At 48.1% G+C, this 24615-nt stretch overlaps 17 protein-coding genes across 17 annotated transcripts; 10 read left to right on the plus strand and 7 right to left on the minus strand.

Annotated features, from left to right (window-relative positions):
- Nucleotides 1–96: 96 nt before the first annotated feature.
- On the plus strand, nucleotides 97–2283 carry MRET_0063 (TBC1 domain family member 8/9; the record flags this gene model as incomplete). The annotated part of the gene is made up of 2 exons (XM_027626690.1): nucleotides 97–2158; nucleotides 2186–2283. 2 exons carry the CDS (start codon nucleotides 97–99, stop codon nucleotides 2281–2283), a joined length of 2160 nt encoding a protein of 719 aa, XP_027483231.1.
- MRET_0064 (uncharacterized protein) lies at nucleotides 2276–2881 on the minus strand (the record flags this gene model as incomplete). The annotated part of the gene is made up of 1 exon (XM_027626691.1): nucleotides 2276–2881. The coding sequence occupies one exon, from the start codon at nucleotides 2879–2881 to the stop codon at nucleotides 2276–2278; it is 606 nt and encodes a 201-aa protein (XP_027483238.1).
- Nucleotides 2882–2961: 80 nt separating this feature from the next.
- On the plus strand, nucleotides 2962–3278 carry MRET_0065 (transcription elongation factor; the record flags this gene model as incomplete). The annotated part of the gene is made up of 3 exons (XM_027626692.1): nucleotides 2962–3025; nucleotides 3055–3109; nucleotides 3137–3278. 3 exons carry the CDS (start codon nucleotides 2962–2964, stop codon nucleotides 3276–3278), a joined length of 261 nt encoding a protein of 86 aa, XP_027483237.1.
- Nucleotides 3279–3280: 2 nt separating this feature from the next.
- Nucleotides 3281–5466, minus strand: MRET_0066 (SCY1-like protein 2; the record flags this gene model as incomplete). The annotated part of the gene is made up of 3 exons (XM_027626693.1): nucleotides 3281–5318; nucleotides 5350–5400; nucleotides 5429–5466. The coding sequence occupies 3 exons, from the start codon at nucleotides 5464–5466 to the stop codon at nucleotides 3281–3283; spliced, it is 2127 nt and encodes a 708-aa protein (XP_027483070.1).
- A 95-nt stretch (nucleotides 5467–5561) lies between these two features.
- On the plus strand, nucleotides 5562–6571 carry MRET_0067 (protein YIH1; the record flags this gene model as incomplete). The annotated part of the gene is made up of 4 exons (XM_027626694.1): nucleotides 5562–6176; nucleotides 6206–6317; nucleotides 6346–6407; nucleotides 6443–6571. The coding sequence occupies 4 exons, from the start codon at nucleotides 5562–5564 to the stop codon at nucleotides 6569–6571; spliced, it is 918 nt and encodes a 305-aa protein (XP_027483235.1).
- A 332-nt stretch (nucleotides 6572–6903) lies between these two features.
- Nucleotides 6904–9087, plus strand: MRET_0068 (dehydrogenase; the record flags this gene model as incomplete). The annotated part of the gene is made up of 1 exon (XM_027626695.1): nucleotides 6904–9087. One exon carries the CDS (start codon nucleotides 6904–6906, stop codon nucleotides 9085–9087), a length of 2184 nt encoding a protein of 727 aa, XP_027482737.1.
- A 416-nt stretch (nucleotides 9088–9503) lies between these two features.
- MRET_0069 (dehydrogenase) lies at nucleotides 9504–11372 on the plus strand (the record flags this gene model as incomplete). Its single annotated transcript, XM_027626696.1, has 1 exon — nucleotides 9504–11372. The coding sequence occupies one exon, from the start codon at nucleotides 9504–9506 to the stop codon at nucleotides 11370–11372; it is 1869 nt and encodes a 622-aa protein (XP_027483239.1).
- Nucleotides 11373–11626: 254 nt separating this feature from the next.
- MRET_0070 (golgi reassembly stacking protein) lies at nucleotides 11627–12586 on the plus strand (the record flags this gene model as incomplete). The annotated part of the gene is made up of 4 exons (XM_027626697.1): nucleotides 11627–11666; nucleotides 11698–11761; nucleotides 11795–11979; nucleotides 12006–12586. The coding sequence occupies 4 exons, from the start codon at nucleotides 11627–11629 to the stop codon at nucleotides 12584–12586; spliced, it is 870 nt and encodes a 289-aa protein (XP_027482471.1).
- A 73-nt stretch (nucleotides 12587–12659) lies between these two features.
- On the minus strand, nucleotides 12660–14234 carry MRET_0071 (glycoside hydrolase family 5 protein; the record flags this gene model as incomplete). The annotated part of the gene is made up of 2 exons (XM_027626698.1): nucleotides 12660–14195; nucleotides 14226–14234. The coding sequence occupies 2 exons, from the start codon at nucleotides 14232–14234 to the stop codon at nucleotides 12660–12662; spliced, it is 1545 nt and encodes a 514-aa protein (XP_027482472.1).
- Nucleotides 14235–14354: 120 nt separating this feature from the next.
- On the plus strand, nucleotides 14355–15428 carry MRET_0072 (protein of unknown function (DUF1769); the record flags this gene model as incomplete). The annotated part of the gene is made up of 6 exons (XM_027626699.1): nucleotides 14355–14657; nucleotides 14683–14743; nucleotides 14768–15168; nucleotides 15196–15209; nucleotides 15239–15279; nucleotides 15307–15428. 6 exons carry the CDS (start codon nucleotides 14355–14357, stop codon nucleotides 15426–15428), a joined length of 942 nt encoding a protein of 313 aa, XP_027482473.1.
- Nucleotides 15429–15456: 28 nt separating this feature from the next.
- MRET_0073 (Bsp1 protein) lies at nucleotides 15457–16194 on the minus strand (the record flags this gene model as incomplete). The annotated part of the gene is made up of 1 exon (XM_027626700.1): nucleotides 15457–16194. The coding sequence occupies one exon, from the start codon at nucleotides 16192–16194 to the stop codon at nucleotides 15457–15459; it is 738 nt and encodes a 245-aa protein (XP_027482474.1).
- Nucleotides 16195–16694: 500 nt separating this feature from the next.
- Nucleotides 16695–17045, plus strand: MRET_0074 (uncharacterized protein; the record flags this gene model as incomplete). Its single annotated transcript, XM_027626701.1, has 3 exons — nucleotides 16695–16785; nucleotides 16814–16896; nucleotides 16923–17045. 3 exons carry the CDS (start codon nucleotides 16695–16697, stop codon nucleotides 17043–17045), a joined length of 297 nt encoding a protein of 98 aa, XP_027482467.1.
- A 3-nt stretch (nucleotides 17046–17048) lies between these two features.
- Nucleotides 17049–20276, minus strand: MRET_0075 (protein of unknown function (DUF2422); the record flags this gene model as incomplete). Its single annotated transcript, XM_027626702.1, has 1 exon — nucleotides 17049–20276. One exon carries the CDS (start codon nucleotides 20274–20276, stop codon nucleotides 17049–17051), a length of 3228 nt encoding a protein of 1075 aa, XP_027482468.1.
- Nucleotides 20277–20408: 132 nt separating this feature from the next.
- MRET_0076 (uncharacterized protein) lies at nucleotides 20409–21596 on the plus strand (the record flags this gene model as incomplete). The annotated part of the gene is made up of 2 exons (XM_027626703.1): nucleotides 20409–20453; nucleotides 20478–21596. 2 exons carry the CDS (start codon nucleotides 20409–20411, stop codon nucleotides 21594–21596), a joined length of 1164 nt encoding a protein of 387 aa, XP_027482469.1.
- Nucleotides 21597–21622: 26 nt separating this feature from the next.
- Nucleotides 21623–23374, minus strand: MRET_0077 (4-coumarate-coA ligase; the record flags this gene model as incomplete). Its single annotated transcript, XM_027626704.1, has 1 exon — nucleotides 21623–23374. One exon carries the CDS (start codon nucleotides 23372–23374, stop codon nucleotides 21623–21625), a length of 1752 nt encoding a protein of 583 aa, XP_027482470.1.
- A 91-nt stretch (nucleotides 23375–23465) lies between these two features.
- Nucleotides 23466–24191, plus strand: MRET_0078 (pyridoxamine 5'-phosphate oxidase; the record flags this gene model as incomplete). Its single annotated transcript, XM_027626705.1, has 4 exons — nucleotides 23466–23523; nucleotides 23548–23771; nucleotides 23800–24041; nucleotides 24071–24191. The coding sequence occupies 4 exons, from the start codon at nucleotides 23466–23468 to the stop codon at nucleotides 24189–24191; spliced, it is 645 nt and encodes a 214-aa protein (XP_027482475.1).
- Nucleotides 24192–24195: 4 nt separating this feature from the next.
- On the minus strand, nucleotides 24196–24570 carry MRET_0079 (enhancer of yellow 2 transcription factor; the record flags this gene model as incomplete). The annotated part of the gene is made up of 3 exons (XM_027626706.1): nucleotides 24196–24275; nucleotides 24304–24372; nucleotides 24417–24570. 3 exons carry the CDS (start codon nucleotides 24568–24570, stop codon nucleotides 24196–24198), a joined length of 303 nt encoding a protein of 100 aa, XP_027482476.1.
- Nucleotides 24571–24615: the final 45 nt, after the last annotated feature.

Genomic DNA, 24615 nt, shown 5'->3' on the forward strand with positions numbered 1-24615 from the left:
TGTAGTTGGATAGAGCCTGTAACACCGCTACCCTTCCTGGTGGAGGCTGTCGGGGGCCCGGCTGTAGGTCCCCCTTCGTTGGCGCCACCCTCCATCATGTCGACGATTGTGCACTCGCTGCGAGACTATCGTCCGCCGACGCGAGCGCAGCAATTCGCCTTTGCGTTTGGACTGCCGCCTAATGAGGGACCGTACGTCGATGAGGCAGGAAACCGCGCCGAAATTCTTTCTGCCATCCTGTCTCTCTCGAATCCTGATGCGCCAGGCGTGCGGGAGGATTTGGTGTATGCTGGCCGCCTCACGTTGACACCATCATTTTTATGCTATGTGAGTCAGGGAGACTACGGGCGCGGATGCCGCGTGGCCATCCCACTAGCGACGATCCGCCGTGTCGAGCGCCTCAATACTCGCGATGCCGTCTTTGCATTGAGTGTGTCCGTGTGGCACGGTATGCAGCTGGTCTTTCAGCTGAATGCATTGCGCCCGTCTTGTGAGGGATTTTGCAATGCACTGCGTGATCTTCTGCGTGCACACCTTGGTGACATGAAACAACTACGACCGTTCTTGGATACTTGCTACAGCGAGTCGCTGCTGCGTCTCGGTGACGAGGACGCCAAAGGCAAGCATCGCGAAGACGCCGTGCCGTACGAAATGGGCCTTGGCGAGACCTTTGGTTTTCCGGGAGATCCGAAAAAGCTCAAGGACAAGAGCAAAATGCGGCTCTGGAAGGAGTACCTCGCCACACATGGCCGAAATATCACGTTGCTCCGTTACCCTCAATTCACGCGACTCGTGCAGGTAGGACTGCCGAACATGCTGCGCGGCGAGCTGTGGGAGGTCGCGAGTGGCTCCATTTTCCAGCGCCTGGCGCACCGCGGCGAGTATGCGGCGATTCTCAAGGAGCACGAGGGTCAGACCAATGCCAGTATGGAAGAAATCGAGAAAGATTTGAATCGCTCGTTGCCCGAATATGCCGCGTACCAAACCGACGAGGGCATCGCCACACTGCGCCGCGTTTTGGTCGCCTACAGCTGGAAGAATCGCGAACTGGGCTACTGCCAGGCCATGAACATTGTCGTGGCTGCGCTGCTGATTTACATGTCGGAGGAGCAATGCTTTTGGATGCTCGATACACTGTGTGAACGCCTCCTACCTGGATACTATACACAGAGCATGTCCGGCACACTCCTCGATCAAAAGGTATTTGAGCACCTTGTTTGGCAAACCATGCCCATCCTGCATGAGCACTTTATGCGGCACGATATGCAGCTGAGTATAGTCACTCTGCCATGGCTCCTGTCTCTGTACATCAACAGCATGCCGATGGTCTTTGCTTTCCGCATCATCGACTGCTTCATGGCGTTTGGCTCGCAGGTGCTCTTCCAGATCGGGCTGGCGATTCTCAAGATCAATGGAGAGGCCATCCTTCGCATCACGGACGATGGTACGATGATTGGTCTGCTCCGCACCTACTTCCGCACGCTCGGAGACAGTGCGTATCCCGAAAGCCCCGACGAGCGCCGCCGCCAAATCACGCGCTTCCAGCAATTGCTCGTCATAGCGTTCCGCGAGTTTGGTGTCATTACGAACGAGCTCGTCGAACAGCAGCGCAAGCAATTCCGACAGCAAATTGTACAGGAAATCGAAGGGTTCGCGCGCCGCAGCGCGATTCGCAACCTGCAAGACTACGGACACTTCACGAAGGCGCAAGTGTCCCTGATCTACGATCACATTGTCGAGTCGATTTATCGCGCGCGCAACGCACCTGTATCTTTAACGGGAGGCGAGAAGCCGCTATCGATTCAGGATCCCAAGCAAGACATGAAAGAAATGCGCATCAACTTCACCACGTTCCGCCTCTTTTTGAGTGAAATGGCGACGTGGGCCCGCGATGAGTACATTGTGACGAATGGGCTTCAGGAGCGCATTGAGCGGCGTGTGCCTGATGAGAAATTCGCACGGCGCATCTTTACCTACTGGGACCGTGATCACAGCAACTCGCTGTCCCTCCAAAATATCGTCACAGGTCTCGACGAAATCATGTTTTTGGACGGCGACTTGGCCGGCACGACCGAATGGTTTTTCCGCTTGCATGCCAACGGCAAGGACAAGCTGTCCAAGAACGATGTCCTCGCGCTGTCTGAGTCTCTCTTGTTCCGTACGTATACACTACTCACCCACACAGTGTTCCGCAACGAGCCGGGTGACGAGCATCTCAGCTCCATCTCCACCATGATCTCCCAGGCTTTTGAGTTAAGTGCCGACCCGACCCGACCTACGTAGCGCGGCCATATCCTTCCATGATCTGACGAACGATGCTCGCGCCCACCACTTGCTGCAGCTCCTCGGTGGGGTCTGTTTGGGTGTCCTCAGCCCGCTGCATAATGTCCTCAATGCGCTGCATGACTTCGTCGACACGAGGATCCTCCTCCTCCTCCCCCATAGGCGCCTGCTCTTCATACGCGAGCGTCTCGCCCGTCTTGGAGGCGAGATAAGCTGCAATATCATCACTGTCATTCTCTAACGCATTCTGCGCGGCCGAGCGCCCTTCGTGATTGCGATGCTGGGCGTCCGCGCCATGCTTCTCGACGACCAGCTTGGCGGTCTCGAGCACATCGCAGAAAAACAGAGGCGTATCACCATCATTGTCAGTGACATTGATGGCCTCTTGAGCGTCGTCCGCTTGCTCCAACAGGTACTGCAGCAGTTCATGCTGATTATACGAGGCGGCTGCATGCAGAGGCGTATATCCCGACTCGTCCTTGCTGGTCGACGTCACACCCTCATGCTCCAGTAAATATTTGACGCGCTCCATATCACCATCCGCCACGGCGACCCACACATTCGCCCCCGACGACACAGCCGACTCCGCCTCTGGCATGGTGAAAGGGACACCGACCTCCTTTTCACGTGATGCCAGGGTCGTGGAGACCCCTGCAGCGTCTTGCCATCGACCACGACATGGGCAAGCGGAAAAAGTCGACGCGCACGCCCGGCGCGGGGCGCAAGAAGATGCCGCCCCTAGGTACGTTTCATGCTTGCTGATGCCCGCAGATACGGTGTTTACGTGTCTCTTTTGCCATCATGAACGTGCCGTATCTTGTAAAATGTACGTATGACATCCACCAACCACCAGCGACGACAAGGCGCGCATCGGATACTTGAGCTGCAAGATCTGTGGGCAAAACTTTTCCGCAGATACAGACACATTGTCTCAACCGATCGACGTCTATTCACAATGGATTGATGCGTGTGAGGATGTAGCAGACAACTATTGAGGTTACAAAAGTGGATCAAAATCGTGCCACTGTGCCTTGGATGCAGCGCGAGGCGTCTTCGAACGAGGTCCAGAGTCGGGCACGAGCAAGCCGCCGCTCCAGCCAGGGGGCGGGGCAAGCGTGCCACTCGGCGGCGGCGGAGGTACCACAGGCGACTTGGATCGTGGCTGGGCACTGTCCGGGGCAAAGAGGTCATCCATCGCATGCACACTGGTTTCGTACCGCGCATGACCCACCAGTGCCTCCAAGTCGATGTCACCTGTCGATGCAATGGCCGCGTTGAGAGGCACAGGCGCGATGGTTTTCGATGCCTGTTCCTCGGTATGCAGCTGCAGGTGCTTGGCCTCACGCAGACGTTCCAGCTGCTGCTGCTCCACACCCTGTCCGATGTCTTTGATGGCACGCATGAAACGGCCAAATTGCATCTCATTGAGCAAGGGACACATGGCCATGATCCATAGACGAGGAAGAAACACCGTCGCCTTGGTCTCGAGATCGACTTTGTCGCACAAGGCTTCAAATACGGCAAGTGAGCCCACCATGACGGAGGGCTCACGAGTCTTGATGCGGTTGAGCGTCGGAAGGAGGACATCGGTAATGCTAGTCTTGTCCAGCATAGGGATCATCGCGTGAAAACAAATCAAACTCGTGACCTTGACCGACAGCGTCTTGGTCTTCGAGAAAAGCGAGGTGAGTTTCGGCAGCAAGATGTCTTTGACATGAGTATAATCAAGCGTCCCACACAACTTGGGAATACGCTGAAGAGCATTTTCTTGTACGGCCACATGCTCATTGTCAAAGGCAGAGTACAAGAGCGGCATGACTCTTGTTTGGAAATCTTTCTGTGTCGTTTTGCTCAGAAGTAGATCTGTTTGGTTGAGCAGCAACATTTGCGACTGTGCTGGCTCATGCACGCAAAAGTGCGGCTCCAGTCGCACAAGCACCGTTGTCGTGAATTCGATCTGGGACAAGTTTTTGGCAATATAAAATACATTGGGCAGAATATACGGCAGCAGCATTCGATCTGAGGTAGCTTCCAGCAAGTTGGGCAACAGTTTGCGGCGCATCAATGGTACCGAAAACTGCGGCAACATTTTGTACATGCCACGCAAAAATTGCACCTTTTCCGTCCGCGAATGAGCCGCAAAACTCTCACGCTCTAAGAACTTGAGCACACGCACAAGCATGCTGTTCAAGTACGGCAGGTCCAGAAAGGCCTTGGCCGTGTAGCGCGGCGTTTCAGTCCGCGACAGCAAGCGCGTCAATATCGTTTGGACATCTCTTTCCAGCAGTGACCATGTCGACGAGTACATTCGCTCAGGCCAGTCTTCCATATACGCACTCAGAGCACTTGCACTGCCATACGTTTGATAAGGCTTGGCACTATGATGCGTCGCCATGTAAAACAGAATACCCAGAGAGTACATGTCATTGTACGGACCGACTCGTCGGTCTATTACGTATACCGGATCAGCAAAGTCCATGTCTCGGCGCATTACCTCTGGTAACGCATGCTCTTCTTCTTCATAAGCCCAGCGCCCACTGTCTGATTGCACGCCTGCCAGCGACGTGAGATAGGCACAACCACACAGTTTCCAATCACCTTTGGCATTCATGACCACGGACATGGACGTGAGATTGGTATGAACAAGTTTGGCGTCATGTAAAAAATCGAGGGCCCGAGCCAGTTGAAGAAAGCCTTTTTGGAGTTCCACTTCATCGAGTTGGTGCGCTGGATCCACACTATCTTGTAACAGTTCATGTGAGCTCGCCACTACATGCTCTGTGGCGAATAAATAACTGGAGCGACATTCCTCTAGCGGCTCAACCACTTCAAGAATACACGGATGCCGCAATCGTGAAAGAGTGGTAACGTCTCGCTTCAAATGCTCAATTTCTTTCGTGCGCATTACGCCTCGAGATATGGGCGTATACATCCATACTGAGACCGTGTTGCGTGTGAGTGCTTGTTCCATAGTATTGGACGAGGCTGCCGCCTTCCTCGTCGCGGTGTACACCCTCCATGGCCCCACGTATAGCCTGTCTGGATTAGCATGAATCTGTCACGTACGGTGAACGAGTCTCGTCTACATGGTAATGAATCGATATATTCGTGCGACCACTGCGCCAAATTAGCTGTACCAACATACATCAAGGAGGACGCATGACTCCAAAACGAACTCGCCATGAAAGTACCCAATGTGAGCTGCGAACACAACACTCGCGTTACGCACATCCCTGGGCCACATTACGTAAATTGTGGAGCAATTTCCTCGCTTCGCCATGAACGCGCTCGTGGTACGACTGCAAGACAGGACGTCTTTTGCTAGCGACGATCAAGCTGATTATGCTGAGGAACTTGCGCAAGAATTGATAGCTCTCCAATCTATTTATGGGAGTGAACAAGTCGAGCTTAAAAGCGGCCCGAACCTGGGTGAGCCCATCACTTTTCAAGTGCAATTGCCGTGCGAAGACATGGGTCATGACATATGTATCAAATTCCAGATCCAATTGCCCAAAGGGTACCCAAACTGTCATGAGGCACCTCAAATTGAGCTTGTAAACCGGTTTCTTCCACCTTTCCATACTGATGAGTCTGTGCGTCATGCTGTCCAGGATACGTTTTCACCGCACGGCGCTGCGCCATGGACTCAGGGAGAGCCAGTACTATTTCAGGGCATCGATACAGCCTATGAACTAGTACTAGACTGGTGGAAGACCAAGAGACGCACCATACCCCCACAACAGTCACCACTACCCCATGCGCCTAAACCAACTGTGACAAAATCTCCACCACAGCGCCAAATCAACTTGGACACTTTAGTGCGAAGCGACTTGATTTCAGAACGCAAGTCCGAATTCCTTGGACATGCCGCACATATCACTCATCCTGATGATGTACGCTACATCAAGCTGACACGTTGCAGGTGCCCATCTTTTTAGCTCACATTCTCGAATCGGATAAGCGTATCCAACGTGCGACACACCCCGCCATTCACGCCTGGGTATGCCGCACACCGGACGGCGTATTTCATCATGGTATGTACACCCTAGCTGACGGAGTCATATTGTGACGATGATGGCGAGGCTGCTGCAGGAGGACGTCTAGCTCATCTACTTACTTTATTAGTGCGTATATCGATTGGCCTGACCACATATCTCAGGGGGCGGAAAATGTGCTCGTTGTTGTAACCCGCTGGTTTGGAGGAGTCCTATTGGGTCCTGAACGTTTCAAACACATCAACCGTGCGGCGCGCGATGCACTGTCAAAGGGAGATTTTATCAGAACATAGAGGTTGAACTGTGGCCCATGAATGCACAGCCATGCGCTTTGCAGCCCGCTATGTAGACAGCGCCTACGTGCCAGCTCTGCTTTAGCCAATCACTACATGAGAATTCAGCACCCAAGCGCACATTCTTTGGCAGATGCCAGCATTGGTTCACCAATCAGTGTGAATCAAGTTAGCTGTGCCTGATTCATAACCAATCAAATAAGAGTACAGGGGCAACATCAGCTTCGTCGAAAACACGTGGTGCCACTCATCTCCGGCGCTTAGGCGTTGACGCGTCAAAGGCTTTATTAGCGCTCCTTCTTTTTCTCTCGTACCTCACCTTACCCTTGCTTATGCTGTTTGAAAAGCCTTTTTTGCTACTGTTAGTAGCATTATTGGGTAGCGCTGTCATCTCTTCGGAAGCCAGCGACCATAGAGGCCTGGTTCGTGAAATTCGTAAGCGCGATGCAGCATCGACAAACCCTTCTGATCTAGATGGTAAGACCTTTGACTATGTCATTGTTGGTGGTGGACTGGCTGGTCTTACGGTTGCTTCTCGTCTGTCAGAAAACGAGAACGTCACTGTTGCCGTTATCGAAGCTGGTCCAGCTGGTACCTCTAAAGACCTTGCTTCTCGGATTGATCCGCCAGCAGGTAATCTCTACAACCATATGCTGGAGACTAATATGAACTGGAAGTTCAAGACTGTTCCTCAGGCCAATCTGGGTGGTGCCGTGAAAGACTTTCCTCGTGGAAAGGTGCTGGGCGGTAGTAGTGCTGTCAATGGCCTATACTATGTCCGTCACAGCACTTCTGAGCAAGATGCATGGGGTGAAATCATTGGCGACAAAAACCTTTGGGGATGGAATAATATGTATCGGGCAATGAAAAAGTCTGAAAACTTTACTGATGCTTCTGATGAGATCAAAAAAGTCGAGCATATTAGCTCTGAACCCGGCTCTCACGGTACGAAAGGTCCCATTCAGGTTTCTTGGCCTGGTGAGATTTATGACAGTATCGGTGCTTTTATCAAGGCTGCTTCTAAGACAGGCGCCCCTTACGTGAAAGATCCTTACAGCGGCCACAACATTGGTGCCTATGTGGCCCTTGAGACTCTGAATCCATCGAACTGGACGCGCAGCTTTTCTCGGTCGGGCTACTACGACCCTTATGTGTACCGCAAGAATCTCAAAGTACTTACTGGCCATCTTGTAACTAAGGTTGAAATGGAAAAGGGACAGAAGTTGGCAAAGGCTACTGGCGTTACGTATCAGGCGAAGCCCGATGGTCAGACCTACCATGTTAAAGCTGGCCGCGAGGTTATTATGAGCGGTGGTGCTGTCAACACTCCTCAGATACTTCAACTCTCTGGTATTGGTGAAAAGAACTTTTTGAACTCTAAGAAGATCGATGTCGTCGTGGACTCTCCAGGTGTTGGTCACAATCTTCAAGACCATGTGTCTGGCGGCGTTCAATGGGCACCTGGTCAAAACACCAAGATTCCTCCAACCAACACTAATCAGTCTCCCATCGTCAACTCTTACACTAACACTGCTGTCTGTTACGTGAATGGCACGCAGGGCTTGAAGGACCAATGGACTAACTACCTTAATCAGGTGAAGGGTAATAAGACCAAGGCTGTTAATGCTCTTCAAGCCCCTGACGTTGTTAAGAAAGGTTACGAACTGACCTACTCCACTGTCTTGGGTTTGATTGAGAATGGTGTCGCTCCCCTTGAGATGCTTTATTCTCTAACCTTTGGTCAGGTCATGGTGCAAACGGCTATGCAGCATAGCTTCAGTCGCGGTTCGATTATGATCAACTCTACGGATCCTTTCGAGCATCCCATTATCGACCCTCGCTACTTTGAGCAGGACTCGGACAGGTTCATGCTTCGTTCGGGCTTCAAGCTTGCGCGCAACATTGGCCAAACTGCCCCACTCAAGTCTTTCCTTGGTGAGGAGTCTGTTCCAGGCAACAGTGTTCAGTCTGACGAGCAATGGGACAAGTTTATCGAGGGGCGGGTAGGAACTGAATATCACCCGTCGGGCACCGCCGCTATGCTTCCTAAGAATAAGGGAGGTGTTGTCGATAAGACTATGAAGGTATATGGTACCAGCAATTTGCGGGTTATTGATGCCTCTGTGGTTCCCTATGTTGTTTCGTCTCATTTCATGTCTCTTGTCTATGGTCTCGCCGAAATCGGTTCTGAAATTGTCTTGGATGCGTACAATCATGACATGCAAAACAAAAAATCGAGCAATGGCGGTGCTACCGGTGGTAACAGCCAAGGAAACTCGAATAAGGGCGGCGCTGCTGACGGCAGCAGTCAAAACAGCTCGGGTAAGGGCGGTGCAGCTAAGGGAGACAACCAAAACAACTCGGGTAAGGGCGGCGCAACTAAGGGTGACAACCAAAACAACTCGAGCAAGGGCGATGGCTCGAGTGCCCGTGCTGGCGCCACGCCCATCAGTATTCTTTCCACTCTCACCATTACAAGCTTTGTCACGTTTGCATATCTTTACTCTGCCATCTGAATGGCTTAAATAACACTATACATTCCCACACCACTTCATGCTTGGATTTCCCCCTACATTACGTGCGACACTCGTTGGCTTGATACTTGTCTGATGAGTCTAGATGACTAAATTATTATGTAGACGTTCTATTGGTGAATGAAAAATTCTGAAATGATGAATGATTGGACGGCGTGTCATGACTGCGAGACATGTGGACGGTATGCCGGCGTAGTATTTGTATGTGGCGCGAAATGTACAATCTACATTGGTTCATTTCGCATTATTCTGCAGGCCACGGTGCGGAATTGCGCTGGAATGCTCTCTGCCCTCGGAACCCACAGTCGACCAGCAGGGTGTTTACAGAATAAAATGCGAATTCGTAAACTGTACCTTTACCGCAACCTTCACTTGCTTAGAAGGGGCTACTGTCAAGAATGACTCGCTTCATCTCATGGGCCGTGGTTTCAGTTGCCGTTCTCTGCGTCTCGCAAGTTTCTGGTTTCTATAATGAGACTAGGGTTTTTGACAGGCGCCAGACGACCGGCAATGGCTGGGACCTGGACAACAAGTCCTACGACTATGTAATCGTTGGTGGTGGCACGGCTGGTTTGGTTCTGGCAAACCGTCTCTCAGCTGATGGCTCCAACTCTGTTGCGGTGATCGAGGCTGGTAACTCGGGCTACGACGACAACAATAAATTTATTGTTCCATCTGCTATGCTTTACGACTCTGGAACGAACACTCAGTATGACTGGCAATTTAAGACGACTGCTCAAAAGCACATGAATGGCCGCAAGGCTGCTTGGCCTCGTGGCAAGGTGCTTGGCGGTAGCAGTGCCATTAATGGTCTCTATTATGTCCGTCCCAGCGACGCCGAAATGAACGCCTGGGCAGACCTCGCTGGTGGTAACGCCTATGACCACTGGGGTTGGGACAGCTTCTTCGGGTTCTTCAAGAGGAGCGAGAAGTTCCAGACCCCCTTGAAGAGTGTTCAGGACCAGGCCCACATCCACTACGACGATGGTTCTCACGGTCACCATGGTCCGATCCATACCACCTGGCCTGCTATTACATACGGTCCAGTTGGTGCCTTCATCGAATCTGCCAACAAAGCGGGTGTTAAGATGAACAAGAACGGTTATGATGGTAAGAACCAGGGTGTTTATTTGGCCCTTTCATCTTTGAACAAGGACAACTGGCAGCGTAGTTTCTCGCGTAATGAATACCTTGACCCTATCGGCGATCGCAAGAACCTGCATGTTCTCACTGGACACACTGTGACGCAAATTCTCTTCGACCGCTCCGACAAGAACAATGTCCAGGCCACCGGTGTTCACTACAAAGCTGCTGCAAACGAGTATGAACACACTCTTCACGCTAACAAGGAAGTCATTCTTAGTGCAGGTTCTATCAACAGTCCTCAGTTGCTTCAGCTCTCTGGTGTCGGCCCTTCGGGTCTTCTTCAAAGCCTTGGTATTGATGTCGTGGTTGACTTGCCTGGTGTGGGTGAAAACCTCCAAGACCACGTCATGGCTGGTATGTCCTTCAGTGTCAAGAATGATAAAGATGTGCCTCCTCAGAAGGTGACGGGCAACAAGAAGACGGACTCGTACGTGAACTCGGCTGTCTCGTACGTCGCTTTCCACAACATTTTCAACGATGCCGATGCGTTCCGTGGTAAGATCCAGGCTCGCGTGAAGGCAATTCCAGATGAGTTAAACGTGGATGACAGTGTTCGTGAGGGTTACAGGGCTGTTTACGATAAGATTGCCAATGACCTCTTCTATTCGAACGTTTCCCCCGTGGAAGTCTTGGGCAACGTGATGTTTGGCTCGATTAGCTTGCAAGCTGCTCTCCAGCACCCTCTGTCGCGCGGAAACATTCGCATCACTAGCAAGAACCCATTCGATTACCCGCGCATTAACCCGAACTACTTCAGGGAAGACATTGACCTGAAGATTCTGCGTGAGGCCTTCAAACTTATTCGTGAGATTACCCAGCAGCCCCCCCTTAAGGACCACATCGCGAGCGAGAACTGGCCGGGTAACGGCGTGCAATCGAACGAACAATGGGAGGACTGGATCCGCAATGCTGCTGGTACTGAGTACCACCCTAGTAGCACTTGTGCTATGCTTCCGCGCAACAAAGGCGGTGTAGTCAACCCTGACCTGAAGGTGTACGGTACCCGCAACTTGCGTGTTGTGGATGCCTCAGTGCCGCCGCTTGCTCTCTCTTGTCATTTGGAGTCGGTTGTTTATGCTCTCGCTGAGGCCGCCGCTGAAATTATCCTCAACCACAACTAAATCATGCTTTTGAACCCCTGATAGTATGAGCTTTATTAAAGCCAGAAATATTTGTGGTATCCATGCCAGTTACAACGTCACCATTCTTTGAGACTACTGGGGCTTCTTAACGAACGCGATCAGATATATGTAGACAATTGGGTATTTGTTTATGTTGTGTGACGTGATGCTGAGCTGTCTTGTCCTTGCTCTCTGCCTCCACAATAGTTGGCTACGCGCAGCACACTGATCAACTTATTTGTCACACTCAACATATGGGTGCGAACGAGAGTCGCCTCAACTCAGACGATCTCGGTATGTGCCCTACTTTCTTGACACATCATAGGTCCGAAACAAGGATACCATGTTATTCGTGTTGCACAGAAAAGTCCCGCCCAATATGCAGGCTTGTAAGTTTTGACCTTACAGCTAACGGATTACAGTGAGCCTTTCTTTGACTTTTGCGTAGGGATAAACGGACAGCCACTCGCCGGTTTGGGTGTCAATATCTTGAATGAGAATATTTCTAATGCGCAGCCAACAAAGGCGTCTTGGTCCATGGTGGAAGAGAGCGAAGGCCGAACTATCATCATCAATACGTGGAACTCCAAACATCAAGAATATCGAGGTATGATAGTATGAACTTACGCACAGACGTGAGCATTGTTCCATCGAGGAAATGGTCTGAAAATAATTCTCAAAGTAATGCACAACCATCGCTACTCGGTCTCACGCTTCGCCTCTGTAATCCACTCGAGACTATCAGTCATGTTTGGCATGTTCTCGAAGTGATAGAAGGGTCACCTGCTGATTCTGCTGGGCTTGTTCCTTACGGTGACTACATCATTGGCTGGACGCAAGGTCCTCTTCGCAGTGAACATGACTTTTTTCAACTTATTGAGCAGTATATTAACCGTAATCTTTCGCTTTACGTCTACAACAGCGATTATGACCACACTCGCGAAGTTGTCATTGTGCCAAACCGTGACTGGGGTGGCGAAGGAATATTGGGGTGCGGTATGGGCTATGGTCTTTTGCACCGAATCCCGCAGCCTCGTAAGCTATGGGACGATGTGGTGCCCGAAGATCAGAATCAAGCGTATTTGAGTAAAGAAACACCATCGTTATCTCATTCCGATGTGTCTACAGCTCCTGTCAGCTCTAATGTAACCCAAGAGCCCATTTCGAATGATTATGGCGTTACTCTCAACATGCACGAGGAAGAGGAGGAATGACGGCGGTATACGTTCATAGGATGTCGCAAAACATAATTACATTTTGCTTTTACAGCTACATGCGTTTAGCGAGTTAGGCGTACAGAACTCTACGGAATGCGTTCAGGGCTTGCGTATAACCATGCTCGAACTCCCAAATAAACTTATGATCATGATCCTTACGATAAGATTTGATACGATATTGGACCAACTGAAAAGGCAATCCGATTTCAGCACCATCAGCAAGAAAGTCCAAAGCATCGAACCAACCAACTTTAAACCCAGCGTTATATTGCTCATGATCAAAATGGCCTCCCTTATTGTCCCAGTATTTCACATGCTTCATGTAGCCCTGCTCTCTGCACTTCTCTCCTTCAATTTTCAATAAATTAAGGTCAACATGCGTGTCATCCAAGGGGTTCAGGGAAGGTGGCATAGAACCCTTTTCAATGGCCGTGTAAAGACACCAGCCTGGGTCAGGCCCCCCCTCTTTTTTTAGCGTCCAATAATAATATCCAGCCGTAAGCTTTTCAAAGGCTCGCCATTGAGCTAAAGACCATTGCTTACGAGCCTCAAGCTTGCCATTGCAGCCTTGAAATGACCCAGGGTTCAGAGCGCCACTCCATTCACCAATAATGATGGAGTTTTTGGCGTTATTCGCCATATGCTCGAGCCAAACTGCAGTTTTGCCGTGATGCTCAACGTCCAAATGATTCGCATGAGCTGCTGCTGTTGTCTTATGATCATTCGGTGTAAAGCAGCGGTATAAGTGGTGATCCACCACAAGTGGATTATCACAGCTAGTATGCTTTCCCACGTAATGTGTGTAGTGATTAGTATCCCAGGCATCACCGACATAGAGGGGCATGCTGGCAGCATCGGGTTTTGAAGAACATCGAATACTTTTGATCGCTTCCGCATAGAAGCTCTCGAGTGCATTGTGATTTTGTGGCTCGTTCATAAGCTCAAGTCCAATTACATTCTCAAAGCAAGAAATAGCCTCAGCCAGAGCCACGAGAATTTTGATTGTCACCTTTCTGTTAGATGAGGCATGCGATCCATGCCAGAACCCGGCATTTCCATCACTTTTACCGCAGTGGCTATCACCATTTTGACCGCCAGGAACACCATGCACATCAATGAGTACACCGATATTGAGAGATCTAGCTTTCTCGATTGCTTTAACAATGCGTTTCCACGCGCCTTCATATACAAAGTCATATGGACCATACTCAGTACCTTTAAGCAATTTTTTGTGCTTCGGGTTTCCTGCAAGAAAATGCGGATATAAAATAGGGATGCGGACAGAATTGATGCCATGAGCCTTCATCCATGACCAATCTCCGTCATTGATGAAGTTGTCCCAATGATCTTCAAGCAGTGCTTTGGCATCGTCTGGCTTCATGCCTTTCACAAGATCAATATCACAGCTACTAGGCTCCTTAGCATTTTTAAATAAGCTTCCCGTGAGCCAGCTCTCGAGAGCGAACCAGGATCCAAGGTTTACACCACGTTGCTTGCGAAATAGATACTTGACACGGTTACCAACGGGATGATCCCACGGAACGACTTTCACATGAGCTTGATCATAGCCACCTTGATGAAGCATTTCATTGAATTTCCGAAAAATCTGTCATTAATACTAACTTTGAGCGCATACCTTGGCCATAGTGCACGGTTGATGTTTCAACGCGAGCCCAATACACCTGCGATAATTAGCATGGCCCGTGCTGCTTACGTTATCAGTTTGCATATTAATCTAGCCGATGGACTCACTACCTTGTAACTCATGGCCCCGAAGTTGCGCATATCTGCTGGACCAAGCAAAGAAAACTTGAGTTTGGTGGCCGTGAATCATGATGAGCAGCCTATTGTTATTGATTCAGAAGATTTTCAGGGTCGCATTGCTGTTCGAGTAAAGGATTTTCATGGTGAGCTGCCAGATGGAGTGGAATCCCTGAAACAATCCGCATATTTTTCGGAGCCCTATGGCTCAAAATTTTCTTATAGCATTCAAATCCAGGGAAGATTTTTGGATGAGCTGACTGCAGATGATATACTGTTCGGAAATGACTTTGATGCGCCTATTCGTGTACGTACACATTCCTTACATGAAGGATTCACTACCACCAGGAATGAGCTTGTTTTTACGTTTTCTGACCTACATCGATCCTAACAGTATGTCAATAATCTAACAAAAAGTGACGCACGATTTATATGCCGATCAACCATGGGCGTTTTCTAATTTTCTCGCTACGATGCATAAAGTCAAGGTAATTCGTGCCATGCCTGACACATTTTCCGCATGCAAGTCTGCAGAAGAGTGTTTCAGAGCTGATACATGGCCAGATTTTCCTTTCTTGTCTGAGGAAGAAAAGTTCTGTTCCGAGGACATAACGCCTTTATTTTTTCAAAACGACGTACAGCATTCTACTCCAACGCTGAGTTCTGAATTCGAGAACAATGAAGATACTATTCGACGTCTTTGTAATGATCCGGGAGCTTCTAAAAACCGCGTGTCTTGGCTAAGCTCAAAAGACAACAGGAAGAAGCTCAAAATCACTCCCAGTGATGTAATTACTGCCGATTTTGCAAACGGACTCGTACGTACACTGACGAATTAACATAAGATTGACTTCAATACGTATGTTCCATTAACCTCACGTGTCTCAGTTTAGAAGCCATTTTACCGTTTGGCGGATTTCGTCTAAGCTGTACGTCCATTCTTTTGCTTATCTCAGTGCAACGATACTGGAATGGTCAGCCAGTGCGATACACATGTAAGCACGCGAGAACGAACAAGGTTTTTTTCGTGGTACAGTACGTGTATACACAATGCATTGAAATTTACATTCAGATTTGAGATTGTGGAAACAGACTTAGCTGATAAATCAAGTTGAAAGTTCCGCTTCGTAGAAGCAGATGCCTTGACAATCGAGCCATGTTCGCAGTTCAGCTCTATTTCGCGTCGCTGATGCTGATGTTAATACTTTTGAGCGATGCGCGACACCCAGCATTTCATCTAAGCTGATGGGCTCTAGCATCAAAATTCGCTTAAAAAGCTGCTCATCCGCAAAAATAGCGTCACACATCGGTTGATCCATAAAATTAGGTTGTGGGCCGTATGTGCTGGCATGATCGTTTGTCGGCAGTTCACTTTCAGATATATTTGAGCAGCTCGATGCTGACCTAGATCTTGATGTCGAAACAGTGTCGTTATCACTAAGGCTCAAGCTTTTAAAAGCATTACTCAATCTTCCTTTTTCGACGGGAGGACTCGTGCTCTTGCTCTCAACCACCTCAAAGCTTGTTGAATGCTCGTCTATTTCTGAATCAGAGATGACAATGACATTTGGATCGATTTTGGCTGCCTTGTTCTCGTTGATGCTTTCTTTTTCATAATATTCACGAAGTAGTTCGATTAGTCCTTGTTTGGTACGCGAAGTGACCAGGCCCAAACGTTTGCACTCCTGCTTGAGTTGCAGTACTTTCCAAGATTTGAAGTCAGGAATAGGCATCCCTGATTGAATTCTTGATCGAATAATAAAGCTAGAATGAAAAAATCCAAGACTACAGACCCTGTGCTTCGTATACGGTATGCTTTGCCAACACACTTTTCGCACGAGCATGAACCATTGGAATAAGTGGAGGGGAACGAGAGACGAAAACTTCGTTTTCAACACGATACTAACAAGGCGATGGGAAAGACTCAATATGGGAGGAGGTTGCATTCTCTGTGCTTCCATACACATCTATACAATCTACGTTAAATGTACGGTCAAATAACTCATCGAAAGCTCACGGTTGCGGGCTATCGTCCAGAGTCAAATGGCCGCGCGGACTTGTTCAGTAAACAAGCACGAGGGATGGCGATCCCCCTGGTGTCGCGTAATCTTGTCGCCTTTTGAATACCCACCGGCAATTATTATCGCATCCAGAGTGTATGCGCAAGACATGAGCACTCAGACACTCTGCACGGCGAGCAACACGTAATAGACGACGTTGCCGCACGAGAGAAGAACAAAAATGGGCACGTTCTCAATTTTTGGTAGGGTGAAAACACGTGATCAGTCATTGTTGAGAAGGAGCGTGTCGCCTAACGTGCACGTCCTCCATATGGATAGGGCGCATGAGGCTGCACGATGGACCTTCGCTTAAAGCCTTCATACACAGAGCCAAGGTATTGGCACTCTATCGAAACTTTTTGAGATCGACGAGATGTAAGTGTAACTTGCTTATGTATTTTAGCGACGCCCACGCTAGAAGCACGTCATGAGACAATCGCATGGTTCCGTTATGAAATCGAGCGAGCACGACTCGAAACAGATGCCGTACGTGAATATCCTACTTACTTTAGGGGCGAATCCAAGCTTATATGATGAATGGACGCATGGTGCTTAATCAACTGGAAGGTATGTCCATGCTAAATGCGTCAGATTCATCATTTCCTCAACTTCGCGGCAAACGTAACCTGCTATAACGTCTAGAATACAAGGTGCAACTCACCCATTATAAGTCTCATGAGTTGTAAAAGTGATTCCAATGAAAAAACCAATTGCGACAGAACCGAATGCTCCGTCAGAAGATACATCAAGCCACCCATAGTTTTTGCTGGTGCTTGACCCAAGTCATTTACATCATCCGTTGAATCCAGCAGCTCAGCTTGTGCAAATGGCTCAATCATTGGGCCATCGTAAAAAGACTTGTGTTTCGCATTATCTTTTGCATCATGGCACAAAAGCTCATGATATTCTAATGCAGTCGCTGTAACAAGGTCTTCAAGGGCACGCCTGGTAGATGGCAGCGATTGAGGAAGTTTCGAACGTGTGACCATTACTTGCCCAGCAAGCCACAGATCAAGAATAACAGAGGAAATAAATTCTTGACGTAATGGTAAATCTCCAAACAAAGCATCTTGTCGATCCCCTAAAAACTCTTGCTCACGAAATGATCGCAATGTCACGAATAGTACAAATATCATCTCCAAATGCTCATATATACGCCGCACAATCAAAACCGGCTTAGGAACAAGACTGAATTCACTCGTCATGATGTTCAAGAGGGTATCACATTGGGCAAGTTGGAGCCGGACACTTTTTTCAAAATTTCGGAATCCTGACTTCAGTTCCGGTGATGTTTTGAAGCCAGCATAAAACCTTTGACGGGCTAAACTTAAATACATATTTTGCAGTAGAGTACAAGTCTTTGATAACTTGTGCATCAATTGTATTCTGGCATGATATGGCCAAAATATTAAATTCACCAAGAGGGCTGCTGCAACTCCCAAAAGGATCATGTAACCACGGACTACAGCCACATGGACTGCACTGCTTCCCGGGTTCAAGAACGTTACCATGACCACTAGTGGCGTAGTAAAGCCAATGACTCCTCCAAGAGTTGAATTGACGTTTAATCTTATAAAAGCGGAAGGTATGTCAAACACAGGTATCATTACACAGAGCGCCCAGACATTTCCTCGAGATATTTCATAAATGATCAAGCCAAGCACGGCACCAAAAACTGTACCAACAATGCGGTATACCAAGACCCGAATAGTATTTCCAGTAGATGTTTCAAGTACCCATATATAAGAAATGAGCATCCATTGTCCTTTTTCCCTTTTCCAGAAGTCATTTGGGCTGTTTTGAAGGAATGGAATGATACAAAAAAGTGTTACGCCTGCAGCTAATTTGAGTCCGAATCTTATATGATGGGATTGCTTGACTGATCGTAGAAAAGATGAAACATGTACACGTAAATTGATGGCAGATGGTGAATGCGTGAAAGAAGTGAGAGCATCGTTGATTCTTTCGAAAAACGAGCCTCCAGTTTTCTTGCGACGATGAGTATGTCGGGAAGCTTTAGCCATGTTGCGCGCATAATTGTAATATTGTGTATGTTGATCATCTTCGTCAAAAACAATCGAATAAGGGTCAAACTGCCCAGGCTCTTTACTTATATCTGGCTTGGTTGGCTTAGGCTGTATAAATGTGGTCAATGTTTCAGATAGTGTAGTAGAACCAAATGAGCCAATTCCGCTGCTAGTCTGGAACCATCGCCAAATGTTCAAGCTAGGCATAAAAATTCGTTTATGCCTATGCTTAAGAATATGATCCAACATTGGAATAGAAACATGAATCGTCTGCTTCGCTTGGTTTGCAAGGTGGTAGAGTGATTGATAAAAGTGAGACATGATATACATATCAGGACAGAATAGACTTGGCTTGCGAAACAATTCAGATATATCTGTGCCCGTGTCTTTTGGACGAGTCTGAGCAGTTCCATCTTGAGAGGAATGCATCGAGGCAACTGGTGAACAAACTTGTGCGTTTTTGCTTTCTTTGAATCCACGTTCACGTAACAAGAGTTGGAGTTGCACGAAGCAGCTATTCATGGCTTTTTCAACCTTGCTCTCCGCGTTAGTCAGGATGGTGTATGGATTTTCAAATTTTTCTCCATCACCTAAACGGTAGTGATGGATTGCTTGACAGAAAGTGGCGGACACCTTGTGGGTGTATGTTGATGGCACAGGATGCATGGAATATTCTGAGAGTACCTGTATTAGGGCAATGATATCCAGGACAGAGTTCCTAAGCTCCGTGAGCGAGCTCGTTAGGTGATCCATAGAAATTCTTTGAATAATAGTGGTAGTAGCAGGATTTGTATATGACATGCGCAGCGGCCGAACGGAAACTTCAGACACCGAGGCAGCTTCACCGCCCTCAGCTGCTCGAGCCTCTTCAAATATAGGGTCCGTGAGATCCATACTTGGCATAGACATACCCCAGCCGCTGCTTAGCCAAATAGAGGCATCAGTCACAAATGTCATGAAATGCTTCGTGGATGATGCAGGCAGAAGACACCAGATGACCTCATGCTGTGATGCCGTGAATGCATTATTTGTCACCTGAACCTGTCCTTTAAGTGTTTTAATCAGATTAATAGCTTCCGGTGACTGCTCAAATGAAGGTGCATTATCAGGATCATCAGAATTGAGGTCCTGATAGTGATACCACTTTTGCAGTTGCTTCTCATAATCCTTCATGGCAGTCTCAACCAAAACTGACAAGGTCTTTAGAGTAGAGACCAAAGAGATGAAATACTTTCCATTTGATGTGCGTGGAACGAGTGAGTTTGCCGCAATTCCAAGAAGAGCGCATACAAAGAAGGGATAAAATATGTCCGTGAAGTTGCGCGATGTAATCTCTGATTTGGAGCCAGTCATGACCCAAACCTGCGTAAACATGACGGCACGCAATGGAATACGCAAACGAGGAATGCGACTCCAGATAGCTCCTGCAATGAAAAACGATGTAAAGATATACGCCGCGCCTAATCCACGTGTTTTGAGGGATGTGTAAATGGGGTTAGGACTATCAATCCATACCTGAGCGCAAGTGATGACGAAGCCTACGCCCAGCCAGAGCGAGGATAAGAACAGAGAAATGACTGTAATTTCAATATGTGCAACGAACGTGTTTTCTCCTGGATAAAACGCCAATTGTCGCAGGACATAGCAGAAAAATGAGTGTGAGCCTATCCACTGCTGCACAGGCCGGGCGAAGACGAACGGAAGAAGAGCAATAGAAAGCGCAATAGGTGGGATGAGTCTAATCGTATGCGCGGGAATATTCCATTTCTTTATTCTTGTCCAACTCCGCTGCAGTGCACGAGGTATCCAACCTGCACCGCTGGTATGACTAGATGTCATATGCCCGGAGAGTGGAGGAAAAGTGATAAGGTGTAGTAATAATAGAGCCTATTCGAGCAGACCTTTTTTTGTCGCCGCTGAGCCTTAAACAACTAGGAAGAAAACATTGTATCAGACATTAAGGCGTCCTGCATGGCAGGGCGCATGCCAGCAAATCTGGATTCATTGCCCTTTGAAGTACGTTCAAAAACTCACACCAAGCTTTTATGGCGCGTCTTATTGTACTCACGGAGTGCTAGCTTGGCACACGTATGTAAAACGTTGTGGCATGCATGCGCACTAGCGCCTCGTTCAGTCAAGGCAGAGTATCTTTTTTGTTGCTGGCTTGATTCTTACAATTTGCGGTTTCAGCTCAAAGCCTCTTCGTCTATGTATGCTCCAGCGATGCAGCGAAAGTTTATTCCGACCACATATCCTTCATTCGGCGCTTCGAACGCGCTTCGTCGAACTGCAACTTGTGACATTTTGACCTTTGTTTCTCGTTTTGGTATTTGCACATCAGAGATATTCGCACTGGTCGAACGCATTGTTATTCATGCGACTCTCTGTGGCAACATTTGCCAACTGCATGGCATTTTCACCCATTGTCCTGATGGAACCCAGCAGATGAAGCCTATACGTATTGCGTGTCACTTTGTTCCAGAAAGATTATTTCGGAAAATGGTTATTGCCAAAATGCCGCTTTATCTTCATGATGCTCATGTATCAGAACAGAGAATTGTGAGATCAATTGTACGGCATATTTGCGACTTGACACCCGTCTATATACAAGAAAATGACATACGACTCCCGCCTTGGAAACATCTGGAAATGATTTCTCGTATGATTTTGTTGCATCAGGCATCTCCTAACTCATCTCAAGGATATCCTCTCGCCATGGCTGTGCATTTGGGCTCTACGCCCCTTGTCTGCTTGCTTCTTGCAACAGGAGCTGACCCTTCTTTGAAAAAAGGCATTGCAATGCATATAGCGTGTAAGAAACGCTCCCTATCCATGCTTCGGTTATTGGTGGAGCAAGATGATACCTCTGAACTCCAATGGCGTACGAGATTGCGAGCCATTGTAGATGACTTGATTGCACTGACCCTCCTTCGCACAACAGGGAAAATACCCCCTCAATGTAAGCGAGCGCTGCCAATGAAAGGCGCTACTCCCTCTAAGCGATCTCGACTATCGGATCGGTGTCAGGTTGACACTTGTATGCTTAGCACAGCCGTGCAAGTCGGTGCTTGGGATATCGTTTCATATCTCATGCAATCAAAGGGTGTGATACCCGACGTGAACACTTTGCGCAAAATAGACGAAGTTGGTATAGCGTGATACATACACCCAAGGCTTAATTTTTATTACTGTTCTCCGGCTACAAATTTGCGCAACTCCCTCTTTAATACCTTTCCAGACGCCGTTCGTGGAAGGCTCTCCATCCAGCAGACACCTCGAAGCTTTTTATAGCCAGAGACACGCTCGTTGACGTAGTCAAGAACCTCACTGTCACGAGCATTGCCCGCAGTGTGCGACGAATCCGGTCTTGCTACAATACAGGCCCAGGGTAATTCATTGTTCGACACATCATCCTTGATCACCTTGGCCACCACAGCCGATTCTAGGACAAATGGCAGTGTGTTGATTACTTTCTCAATCTCTGAGGCAGCGACCTGGTACCCATTATATTTAATAATGTCTTTTACTCGGTCATGCAGTGTGATATAGCCATTCTCATCAATTGAAGCGATGTCACCCGATCTGAGAAACCTGTCTTTATCATTAGCGTGAGGAATAAAGGTTTTTGCATTAGCCTCATCATTCTTCAAGTATCCAAGCATGACCTGTGGTCCACGAATCCAAATTTCGCCTATCTCATTCGGCCCAAGAAGCTTATTCGTGTTCATATCAATAATTTGAGCTTCTGTGTTGGAAACAAGTCGTCCCACGTTGAGTTTGTTTAGACTCAAGTCATTTTGTGTTTGAAGTGAGACAATGGGTGATGTTTCTGTCATACCATATCCGTCTGTAATACTAATTCCATAGCGCTTATTCACCATTTGACACAGTTCCTTCGATAAGTACGCAGCACCTGAGGCAAAAGACTTTATTGTTGAAAGGTCATATTTATCGGCGAGAGGCGAGCGGACTAAAGCAATGAGAATTGGCGGCACGACAAAAGTGAAAGTGACTTTGAAGTCTTGCACGGCGCGGAAAAAGCTTTCAGGAGTGAATTTAGCTTCAATGACGCCAGGCGTGATCGTGTGCAGGTTGATAAGCGCTGTAATCATCCCGTAACAATGAAATTGTGGCAGCAGAGAGTAATGTACTTCGTTTTCACCATCGTGGACAGGGGCGTCAGGCTGATTGTACCATTCACTAGGATCATACACAGGCTTGTTCACACGTCCCCCCAAAGTGACTGTCATCTGAATGGTGTTGGTGACCATGTTTGAGTGCGAAAGGCGCACTGCCTTTGGCAAACCAGAAGTACCGGAGCTAAAACAATAAAAGGCTTCATCTGTTGTTGGATTGATTCGCACAGTTTCAAGAGACATGTCACCTGAAGCACGCAGCTTTTTCCCAGGGTCGATGAGATGAGTATACATGCTTCGTTCGTGCTCTTCATCGAATACGTATACATCAACGTTTCCTGCACCAGTTTGACTAAATTTTGCAGCTGCATTCTTGGCACCCTCGTAGGTATGAACAGAGGCAAGTATTGCCCGAGGATGTGTTAGCTCAAAGGCGTGATTTAGCTCTTCTGGTTTGTACATAGGACTCAGCAGAGATGGAACGCCACCCGCCAGCATTACACCAAGCGCAGCCACTAAGTAATCGTGCTGGTTTTCGCTGTAGAAAGCCATGACTTCACCCTTTTTCCAAGGCCTGTTAACAACATCTTTAGACATTAAAGCAGTACCAAAGCCATAAGCGCTTTCTCGCACCTGCGCCAAGCTAAGTGCTGATGCTCTTCTGCGGTTTGTATTCACAGAGGGAATCAGAATTTTCTTATTGTCATTCTCATCAGATGTAAACCGAAGAACAAAAGATGGAACGGTCTCATGTAAAGGTAATTCCAATGGCCTGTACACCGACTTGAATATCATAGTCATGTGCGGGACGTTTCGATTAATATTCAGAATTTAGACTGCATAAATAAACGCACCAAGGAGCTTTATTATTATTTACAGCCACAGAGCAGCAATGTGGAAATCACGTTTGAAAAATGCGCTGGCAACGCATGCTAATGACTGGAGTATAGGTACGTGTGGCATTCCTAAGTAAGGCATGTATGCATTTGCAACGATGCACAAACATAAGATGCAGTCAGAGCTTGAACCCCGCGTACGTTACGTCATACATCGAGGTTTTGTGAATGAGACAAATGATCCCGAGAGCGAGTGTCTCATTTTCACTACCGACGTACGATCGGGTAAAGCGTCAGATATTGCAATGCGTCCATCTGCACCTGTTGAAATTGCATGGTACATTTCTCAAGAGCGCATCCAAGTACGTATGCTACAGGTTGACATCAAAGTTTCGCATTCGTGGCTCGGCCCATGTGTTGTCTGCTCCAACGCACGAATGGCGACTTGGCTTCCCGGCTGCACAACTAGAGCAACGTGGCACTCGCCTCGACTGGGACCAAGAGCGTGAAAGAATCTGGCGCACGTTGAGTCCAAAGATGCGGGGCAGCTTTTTCGGGCCGACGCCAGGCAAGCCATTGACGTCGTCGGAAATACAACCTCCTGTGGAATCTGTTGAGAATATTCCAGAGTCGTACGTATACTCCTTGTTCACCGGTCAAGATTCGCGTTGGTGATTATTGAGCCTCATCATGTGGACATGCTAGATTTGAAGAGTGCACAACGCACATTGTATGAGCGACACACATCAGGCGTATGGGAAAGTCAGCTAGTTGCACCCTAACTTGTTATGCATCTTCCAGGTTTCGGTCCAAGTAGTCTCGAATTTTTGCTGATATAGTCGCACGCACAGTCCGCGGAAAGGTGTCTTGGCGTCAGTAGCACGTAACACATACCATGAGCGTAGCCTCCTAATTTATCGACCAAAGCTCCAACTTGAATCGAATTTTGCGCGCGTGCTTCTTCTGTTTACGTTAGAAATAAATGACCATGAAAGGAATCAACCTACTTTCAGCCTGTTCCCGCAGTTGTGTTTCCCAGCCGCTCTCTTCAAGCATTCGAAGCATTTGAGACAATGTTGAAGACCATTCACCGGTAGATATCATTCGTTGATGAAGCAAATTGAGAAGTTCTTCACAGCTTTCGCCACCTTCGTCGGACATTGGCTTGGGCTGATAGAGTTTTGGTGGTAAGCGCGTAATTCTTTC

Source organism: Malassezia restricta, chromosome I (genome assembly GCF_003290485.1).
Source record: "Malassezia restricta chromosome I, complete sequence".
Classification (NCBI taxonomy): Eukaryota; Fungi; Basidiomycota; class Malasseziomycetes; order Malasseziales; family Malasseziaceae; genus Malassezia; species Malassezia restricta.